General features: G+C 41.5%; 1 protein-coding gene across 1 annotated transcript; it reads right to left on the minus strand.

Moving 5' to 3' along the window:
• Positions 1–8,768: 8,768 nt before the first annotated feature.
• Positions 8,769–9,340, minus strand: LOC135266895 (histone H4-like). The gene is given in 2 exon segments (XM_064358337.1): positions 8,769–8,972; positions 8,974–9,340. Coding segments are annotated over 2 exon segments (312 nt in total). The 5' UTR covers positions 9,262–9,340; the 3' UTR covers positions 8,769–8,948.
• Positions 9,341–10,754: the final 1,414 nt, after the last annotated feature.

The following is a 10,754-nucleotide window of genomic DNA, read 5'->3' on the forward strand; positions in this document are numbered from 1 at the left end:
GTGATAGAGCAATCTATCACGGCATGGCAAGCCAGATGGGACAACAGTTCCAAAAGAAAATGGACGCATCGCATCGTCTTATCTCGAACATAAGTCGGTAGATGGAAAGGAGAAAACCTGTGAGACAGGTAAATTACTACCTAATACAGTTTTTAATAGGACATAAGGCTTTTCTGTCATATCTACACCGTATGCATCGAGCAGATGATGACCGCTGTGTATACTGCAACGAGGAAGATACAGCCGAACATGTGTTTTTCGAAAACATGTGTTTTATCAACGCGATGCCATTCGATAGAAGTGGGAATTACAAATAAGTAATAAACTTATACATGATAATCTAGTTGAAAAAATGCTCGAGAACAATGAGCATTGGAGAACAGTACAGAAATTTACAGAGGAGATTTATAAAACTAAGAAAATGGGGGAAGAAGGAAGAAATCAATGTTCGAAAAGCTCTGATTCTTCGTAAACGAAAAGACGTAGAAAAATGCCCGCTGAGGGACCTAGATCATCTGCCGTAGGAGGCGGCCAGAAGATGTCTTGGAAACCAGCGTGCACGATCTAAGAACGGAGGCGCTAATTCCTGGAGAAAAAGAATAAGCTTTCACTCCTGACGGTATGGTCAGGTCAGGTCAGGTCAAGTGGCTGAGATGGGTGGCTTAGATTCTATACATTAGATATACCTTTTTCATTGCCTAGTATGGTTGAAAGTGTATTTTGGACATTTAAAAAAACCATACAAATCTTAAGAATGCATCAAGTTCAAGAAAATCTAAGAATGCTTCTCCTGTAGAAATGTCATAAAAAGATATTGGAAGATTAGAAATAATAGTTGTCTGAGATAGTTCAAGCATTAATAATTTTAAAATAGCAAACACATTATATCTTTGATCAAGTTTTGGGTATGGGAAAAAATTGACAAAAACACATTTTCTGAGCACAGAAGCTCGCCGGAAAAACGAAAACTGAACAATGTAAGGAGCTGTTTTAGCGCAATTCTTTAGATTTTATACGACAATTTAAAAAAAGTAAATTTTAGTCTATTTTCCAATTTAAGAAAAAAATACACTGGAAAAAATATAACGAAAATTTTCAAGATATCACAGCTCTAAAAAACTTGGTTTAAAAAGTTACCAGAATTGACCCACATGGATGGGATTCCAAACCCCGATTAACCAAGTGTATGTAATAAAAAGGTAGTTATAGTAAAAAGTAATCAAAAAATTGTTTTGCTAAATTATTGTTTTCTATGTGAGGCCATAAATTAATCATTCCACTCTTGTATATAGTTTTATAAATCGAATTTATAACAAACATTTAGGGTAGATATCTACTATAAAAGATTTGTTTATTATAATAAATTGTTAGTTAATTTCTTTGAGGAAAGTACTATTGATCTATTTATTTTTTATAATTATTAATAATAACTATTAGTGTACCTATTAATAGCGCAAAGTTGTACCTTTGTCGATTGAAGCATTTTCTCAAAATCGACAATATAAATTTGCGCTCGCAACACACATACACAAAACTTTTTCTGAATCTCCAAGTATTAACAATATACCATAATATTCAGAACAAAACCATGTAACAATTTATTAAAATTGGCAATTATTTATTTTCTGTTTACTCGTTGTTACTAGTAACTATAGCTAGTTACAAAAATCACTGGACATTTGATTTCAAAAAAAAAAAAATAATAATAATAATAAAAAATAAACAAAATGGGAGAACAAGCGTTTTTTTCAGTTATGTCGCTTTAAAGCGACAAAGTGACAGTTTTGGAGAAACGTCAACCTTACGTTGCTAATATAGACATTATAATATGTAATAATTATAAATGACAGCACAACAACTTATACTTATTTTAAGAAATCCGCGTCTTAATTATGCACCCAAATATAATACTAAATATTAAACTAAAAAGGATGTACAAACGAGAGAATGTTATAAATATTTTTTAAATTTCTAATTTAAGAGTTCGTCGCTGCTCCTTTCAGATTCCATCAAATGGATAACTTCGGGGGAAAACCCGGAGCGCCGTCTTCTTTTTTTTCTAAGGCAACACGGCATGGCATGGCTGCCCAGGGTGCGTTCAGGAATGAAGAACCAATGGTTCCGATTCCTCAGGTGAAATTGAATTCGTATCAGAATATGTAGTATTGTTTGTAATGTAATAACTAAAAAAAATGAAATTAAGACATATAGAAGAAACACTAAAGAGAGTTAAGAATTTGATTAATCCGAGATGTTACTTTCCTGCTATTTCTTGATTTCTTTTGCGTCGCACTTTTACCGATGTAATTTGTTTTTGCTGTTTCATTTTAAATTTAATTTAAAAAGAGCTTCGATTGATAAAAAAAAATCTAGATTTGAGTGGTCGGTCATTAGATTTATTTTTTACTTAATGAAACAAATTTTATTTACTTTTAAATGTTAATTGTGGTTCTGAAAAGAACCGATTTCATTTTTTTCTTCTTTTTAAACGATGAAAGAAAAAACTTCTCTATTTTGAACTTGTGTATTTGGTGACGGCTTTGGTACCTTCAGAGACTGCGTGCTTTGCCAATTCACCAGGCAACAAGAGACGAACCGCTGTTTGAATTTCCCGGCTCGTAATCGTCGAACGCTTGTTGTAATGCGCAAGACGAGAAGCTTCAGCGGCGATCCGTTCAAAGATATCATTAACGAAACTGTTCATGATGCTCATCGCCTTGCTCGAAATACCGGTATCGGGGTGTACTTGCTTCAATACCTTATAAATATAGATTGCATAGCTTTCCTTCCTCCTGCGCTTCTTTTTCTTGTCGCTCTTCGAAATATTCTTTTGAGCTTTTCCAGCCTTTTTCGCTGCTTTACCGCTTGTCTTTGGTGGCATATTTTTTAATATTTCTAATCTTAATAAAGAAAAAAAAAACACGACACAAACGAACTGTAATACGCACAACGAACACAAAATATACCTGTCAACTTGAAAGTTCAAGTTAAAATCATGGTGCACTATTCAATTCAATTCAATTCAAAATACGTTTATTCAAAATAAATTACATTTCAAAAGGGATTTTGATAAAATATATACAAGATATTTACAACTTAATCTACGAGTCCGGACTGTTTTAGGCTTTTGGCCTCTTCAGTCAAGGAAATGGATGAATGTTGTGTGGGAGTGTGTGTGTCGTCGGGTGGTGAGTGAAAGAGTGAGAAGTTTGGGGCTCGTAGGAAGCTGTGGATGTGGATGTCGTCGTGGGTGTCTTGTCGGTGTCGTCAGTGGCGTCTCATTGTGAGGGGCGTCTCTTCAACGAGAAGTTGAAGATTGTCGGGCAGGTCGGGGTACAGCGCTGAGAGAAGCGCCGTGGGTGGATGGGGCAGTTTTCTTCTGGGGATCCGGGGGACTCGGTTGCGAAGAGTGTTGTCGCGTGTGAGAAACTTATGTGAAGTGTTGAGTGTGTTTTGGGCAATTGTGTTGTTGTTGTTGAGTGTGCGTTTGATGTAGTTTTGTTGGAGTTTGTGAAGACGGTCTGTGATGGGGGTGGTGTTTGTGACCTGGTGGAGGGAATTGCTGGCGTGGAAGCGGTCGAGGCGGTGAATTCGGCGAAGGATTTGTCGTTCGCATGTGGCAATGCGATGTGTCTTGGTGTGTGGGAGAGATGCGTAGATGGGGGCTCGGTACTCGATGACGGGTCGGATGAATGTGTTGTAGGTGTGGAGAAGAGTGCGGGAATGGCACCCTTGGAAGTTTCCCATGAGATGGCGGAGGAGGTTGGATCGGTTGCGGACTTTCTTGAGCGTGTTCTGGAGGTCGGTGTCGAGTGAGCATGTGTGTGTGTAGGTGATTCCTAGGTACCTTGTGGATGGCACAAGGTCGATGGGTGTGTTGTCGAGTGTGATGGTGATGTCGCGTGGGTCGAATTTCTTGTTTCGTGTGAGGTTGGGGTGTTTGAAGAGGATGGCGGTGGATTTTGTGGGGTTGATCTTCACTCTCCACTTGCGAGTCCATGTGGAGATCTGGTTGAGGAGGGGCTGCAGGGTCCTGGAGGCTGAGGCGGCGGTGGTCCGGGATGTCCAGAGGGCGGTGTCGTCGGCGAAGAAGCGGGTTTTGGTCTGGTGAAGATCTGAAACAGGAAAATCAGAACTGTAAAAAATGTAAAGAATGGGCGACAGAACGGAGCCTTGAGGGACCCCGGAGAGAAGGGGGACGGGATAAGAAAAGGAATTTTGGACTTTGACTTTGCAGGAGCGGTTTGAGAGAAAAGAGTCGATTAATTTGATGAAGTTGAGGTTGATGTTGTGGGAAAGAAATTTTTGGATGAGACCATCGTGCCAAACACGGTCAAATGCACGTTCGACGTCCAAGAAGACGGCTAGTGTGCACTGGCCGAGATTGGCACTCCGGGTTGAGTCGGTGAAGAGTTCGAAAGTGGGGTCGGAAGTGGAGCGATGGGGGCGAAAACCGAATTGTTCAGGGGGCAGTAGGTTGTTTTCTTCGAGAGTGTGTCGGAGACGAGAGGCAAGAATTGTTTCGAAGATTTTTCCCAGAATGTTGAGGAGAGAGATGGGACGATAAGAAAGTGGGTTGTTGGGGTCTTTGTTGGGCTTGGGAATCATGATGGTGTTGGCTTCTTTCCATGGGGTTGGAAAGTGACCGGAATTGAAGCAAGAATTGTAAATTGTGGTGATGGATGTGATGGCTGTGTCAGGGAGATGTTTGAGAAGAATGGGTTTGATCTGGTCTGGTCCTGGGGCTTTCGAGTTCTTCAGCCGGATAATGAGGGCTTTGATCTCGTCGTCGGTGGTTGGAGCGGTCAAGTCCGGGTTGTCGGGTGGAATGTCTGGGTCGGGGTCTGGGTCGAGGTCAGCGTCGTAGTCAAGTCGGGGGAGGTTTTGCCTGAAACGGAGAGTGTTGTTAGTGACTGTGTTAAAAAAGTGTTGGTTGAAATGTGGGTCATTGGGGACTTGGTGGATGTTTTGGAGGGTAGCAGCAAAACAATTTGCTTTGTCTTGTGGGGTGTTAAAAATGGTGTTGTTGACTGACAAATGGTGGATGGGGTGAGATTTTCGGCCTGTGAGTGAATTGAATTTGTCCCAAAACTTTTTACCGTCTCGGTAATCGAGGGAGCTACAACTGTTTGACCAGTGGGCAAGACGAAATTGGTTGATGTCACGTCTTATTTGTGCATTGAGACGGTTAAAGACAGTTTTGAGGACTGGAGATCTGGTTTGCACGAATTCGCGATAAATTCGGCGTTTGACTCGGATGAGGGCAAGGATTTGAGGGGGCAATGGTTTGCGATTTGTTGGAATGTGTTTGATGGGTACAAAAAGTGTTTGAGCTTGTTTGATGAGTTGTGTTAGTTGTGTTACTTGTGTGTCAATGGTGTTGGGGTCAAGTGTGTCGTCAATGTGTGGGAGGTTGTTTGTGATGTAATTTTGAAAGTCGGTCCAGTTTGTGTTGTTGAAATCGAAAATGGGGATGTGCGTGGGTCGCGGTTGGGGGCCTTGAAGTGTGAAGTTTGAGACAAGAGGGAGATGATCGGAGGTGACTGTGGTGCCAATGAAAGAGTCTGTGTTTGTGATGTGTGTGAGATTATCGGTCACAATGATGTGGTCTACGATCGATGTGCCAACGTGATTGATGAGTGTGGGAAATTGGTTTCGAAGACGACAAAGAGGAAGAGTGTTGAGAGAGCGTGTGAGGTGTCTGCCGTTTGTGTTTGAAATTGTGTCACCAAAATCGGTGTGTCGAGCGTTGAAGTCTCCGAGAATGACTGCGTGTCTGAATGTGGAAGTGTAATCGAGGAGTTGGGTACTGACGGTTTCGAGAGGAGGATTGTAATAACAAATAAACAGAATGTTTAAATTGTTAATGTGAATGGTGGCTGCAACGGCTTGAAGGTGGTCAAGATGAGGGGGTAAGATGTGTTGAGATGAAGCGAGTGAAGTTGAGACAAGAAGTGTGACGCCGTGTTTGGCTCGGGTTGTGGGGCTGGGTTTGTTGTAGGAGTGGAAGCCTGTGATGTTTACGGGTCGTTTGGATTGTGTCTCTGTGATTGCTGCGATGTGAATTTGGTCGATGTGTAGAAAATGTCTCAAGGAGGCAAATTTACGAGAAATCCCTCCCGTATTGACTGTGGCGAAATTCAGAGAAGCCATTTTTGAAACGGGGGCCAGAAGGATTCACCGAAATGGTGGATTTATCCAAAAGTGAAGTGAATTTTGTTTGATGAGTGTGAGATTTTTAGATCGCGTCGGAGACAAGCGCGAGCGGAATGTTCGAGAACAGATTGGATTTTCTGTTTCTCGAACGGAAAAAGGTCAAAAAGGGTTTTTGTGATGAAGCGTAGGAATTGACGGGCAGAAACGAAGGGTTCGCGCTCGTCGGAGTCGTCGTCAGAATTTTCGGGATCGAATTCCTTGTCAACGATTTTGATGGGAACGACGGGGGTTTCTGGGGTCATTTGGGAGGGTTTGATAAATTGGGGGCAATCTCGGGACCAAGCGGGGTGATTCCCCTGGCATTTGGGGCATTTGGGGTTTGAAACTGCGGAAGGGCACGGTTTTGACCGATGATTGTCGGGGCAAGTGGGGCAGATGGGCTTGTTGGGGCATTGGGAAAAAGAATGGCCAAATGTGAAGCACTTGGCGCACTGGAGAGGGGCTGGTTTTGGGGGGTGCGACGGCTCGCAGGGGTGAACGTGGCCGAAAAGTGAAAGGCCATTTGACAGGAGTGTGTCGATCGCCGTTTTGTCCGGTGTCACGATACGCATGAGAGGAGTTGGTTTGTTGGTTTTGGCGGAAATGATGCGCCAAACTTTTTGAATGTGGAAATTATTCAGGGCTGAAATGACGTCTTGGGGTTCGATGTCAGAGCTGACGTCTCTGACAACGATGGAAAAAGTGATGGGTTTGGGATCGATTTGGGGTAGGAGGCGTGTGGGGTTTAAGAGTTTGAACTGGATTTTCGAGCCAGGGAAGCCAGCTTGAAGCGTTGAAATTTGGTTAGGGGTAAGTTGCCTGGAAAGAACAAGAAGAGCGGATTTGTTGTAATTGACTTTTAGAGAGTCAATTTGGTGGAGGCCGAGTGAAATGAGGTGAGAGTAAAAGCTTTTTTGAGTGGCGAGTGGGGCAGGGATGTTTTGGATTGAGTAGCGAAATGAGAGTTTTTTTGAAGTGGTAGTTGAAGACGATTTTTCCGAAGTGGTAGACGAAAAGGATGCTGATGTTTCGGAGTTTGATGGTGAGGGTGTGCGTGAACGTTGTTGGGTGTGTTTTGTGGATTTTAATGTAGTGGCGTGAGTTTGTGGGGGTGGCAAAATTTTTTTGTCCATAAGGGACGGAATGGGTTTGTTTTGGGGAAGCGTTTTTGGAGAGTTTGCAGAAGACGGAAGTGAAGTGGGTAGGTTGAGGGGTTTTTTTGGTGAGTGTTTCACCGGGCCCTTGGAGCGGAGCCGACGCTCGTTCTCCATTGTGGAAACTTTTGCAATTTATCACTTTGGATATCACTGTCACTTCACTTAGCAAACAATCGAGTGGCTGAGCGATCAGAGTCAGCGCAGAGACTCGATGTGTTCACCTCGAGAACGCGAAAGGAACTGATGGTGCACTACTTGTTAAAAATGTTTTATATACGAATTTACTCCGAATCAAGACCCCACCTTTTAGTATAATCATCCAGTCAGAAATACGACTTCTCTATAAGTAACCGTATAAATACGAAGCCAGAAACGCAACTTTAGTCATTCGCAGTCGCAGTTGTAGCATACAAGTTATACGCGCAGCATATTCTTATAGTTTATTTTGACTTTTCCATAAACTACGAAAACCACCATCATATCAACATGTCTGGACGTGGAAAAGGAGGAAAGGTAAAAGGAAAAGCCAAGTCTCGTTCGAGCAGGGCCGGTCTTCAGTTTCCTGTTGGAAGAATACATCGTTTACTTCGTAAAGGTAATTACGCCGAACGAGTCGGTGCCGGTGCTCCAGTTTATTTGGCGGCTGTGATGGAATATCTTGCCGCTGAAGTTCTTGAATTGGCTGGAAATGCTGCTCGTGACAACAAAAAAACTCGTATTATTCCACGTCATCTTCAATTGGCCATCAGAAATGACGAAGAATTAAACAAGCTCCTTTCCGGTGTGACAATCGCTCAAGGTGGTGTTTTACCCAACATCCAGGCGGTCCTTTTGCCGAAAAAAACCGAAAAGAAACCATAAACAGCTAACTGTTGTCTCTCTAGTTGCTGTGAGAAGCAGCAAGCTACAAAAAAATAATAATATCGGCCCTTCTCAGGGCCATCATTTTTTTAACAAATAAAAAAAAGAATCACAAACTTTTTTTAAAGAGTAAATAAACATACCTACTTAAAGTTACATAAAACTTGGCAAAAATTTATTGCACGATTTAAAAAAAAAAGAGCACTCAAGATGTTTTATTTTCTTAATAGTTTAAAAGCAGGTAAATTTTTATTGCCTCTCCTAGACGGCGAGCTACACGCCGCGCCGGTGGGGGGCTAGCTAATCCATGTATATCGGTTAGGCTTTGATGTTTTCTTTCTTTAGTGGTAATTATTATTTATCTCTGAAAAGTCAAAATTCATCCCTTTAAGGAAAAGCATACGATTGATTAAACAACAAAGTCATAAAAACCACACAACTTTATTTGTTACATTTCCTAGAAATATAAAAACAGTTTGGAAATCAAACATTTATTATACTGGTGGTTTAACTGAGAGCCTTGTGATACGTACTTTTTTCATTTGTTTAGAAATATTTTTGTGGTTCTGAAAAGAACCGTTTTTTTTTCGTCGAAAATTAAAATGCGATGAATAGTAGAGAGTAGATTGATGTAACTAACGATGAGGAAGAAACATAAAAACCAAACAATGCTGGTATACCGGTATTGTCGTCGCCTCGTAGTCTCATAGATAAAACATAGGTTATAAAAAAAACTTAACCGCCAAAACCGTAAAGTGTAACGCCCTTGACGCTTCAAAGCGTAAACGACATCCATGGCGGTGACGGTTTTACGTTTTGCGTGTTCGGTGTAGGTGACGGCATCACGAATGACGTTTTCGAGGAATACCTTCAGGACACCTCTGGTTTCTTCGTAAATGAGACCGGAGATACGTTTCACTCCTCCACGACGTGCCAATCTTCTGATCGCGGGCTTCGTGATGCCCTGGATGTTATCACGTAAAACTTTACGATGACGTTTTGCTCCACCTTTTCCCAATCCCTTTCCACCTTTGCCACGACCGGTCATTTTGAATGATTATTGATTCAAATTAAGCTTTGTTTCACAAAAGAAAACGACACAGATTTGACTGCTTCGTCGAAAACAACTACCTGCTCGCCAGATTAGTCAACTCATTTTATAGTTTAGTTTCGCTCCGCCTCTTAAGTTACTTTTTTGACCAATCAGATAACGCATAGTGTCACCCTAGTTAATAAAATACGGCGAAAAATTTTGTTGCAGGGTCATATGAACCGTCGCCGTTGTTAGTGACGTACGTAGGTGTTTATGTGTGTGTATGTGTAGTTGAGGGATAAAGAAGTAGTCAAAAAAATGGCCCGTACCAAACAAACTGCTCGTAAATCGACCGGTGGAAAAGCTCCACGAAAACAGCTTGCCACTAAGGCAGCAAGAAAAAGCGCACCCGCCACTGGAGGAGTGAAAAAACCTCATCGCTACAGGCCCGGTACAGTGGCACTGCGTGAAATTCGTCGTTATCAGAAAAGCACCGAACTGTTGATTCGTAAATTGCCCTTCCAACGCTTGGTCAGGGAAATAGCCCAGGATTTCAAGACCGATCTTCGTTTCCAAAGTTCTGCCGTTATGGCACTCCAAGAAGCGAGTGAAGCGTATCTTGTCGGACTTTTTGAAGATACAAATTTATGTGCCATCCATGCAAAACGCGTCACCATCATGCCTAAAGACATCCAACTGGCAAGACGTATTCGAGGAGAACGAGCTTAAAATGAAAAAATAAACAAAAAAAAAAAACGGTTCTTTTCAGAACCACAAAATTGTTTACAAATGAAAATGTTTCGCAATATTGACAGTAATTAAAGTAATAGTACGCGGATCATAATGAATTTTAAACTCTGTCAAACAATAAAAACAATGATGCTTTTATTTATGATTGTTCGCTCTGGTTAAGGGTAGGTAAACAAATCGTTTTAATTGATCGGTACTTCAAGAACGGCGGCGGCATCAAAAGAATTTAATTTATTTAAGTAGGTACCATAAAAATGAGTAAAGTTAAATATCGAATAAAGTCATAAAAGTGGTTAGGTAGGTGAGGAGGGATAATGCGTTTTTAGCGCCGACACCCTACAGACATTATCGTTTGTTTGTTTGTATAAATTAATAATTATATTTCGATTTAGGTATATGCAGATAGGTGTGAAAACTTTTTTTTATTTGTATAGAAATTAATTTGTGGCCCTGAAAAGGGCCATTTATGTATGCCCTCGACGGCCTTAAACAGTCGATAATCCAGGACGTCACCACCATCATCATCATCATCATTATCATCATCATCGGTTCGTAGTCGACGACGACGAAGACGACGACAAATGAGATTATTGCCATAGCTCACTTCTTTCTTTTAGGAGAAGCAGGAGATTTCTTCGCTTTAGCAGATATAGCCTTGGCGCTTTTTGGTTTCGGTGCCTTAGGTTTCTTCGTTGGACCGGCCTTATTTGATTTCTTTGCTTTCGAAGGTGATTTCGGCTTTGATGAAGCTGTTGCCG

Source organism: Tribolium castaneum, chromosome 8 (assembly GCF_031307605.1).
Source record: "Tribolium castaneum strain GA2 chromosome 8, icTriCast1.1, whole genome shotgun sequence".
Taxonomy (NCBI): Eukaryota; Metazoa; Arthropoda; class Insecta; order Coleoptera; family Tenebrionidae; genus Tribolium; species Tribolium castaneum.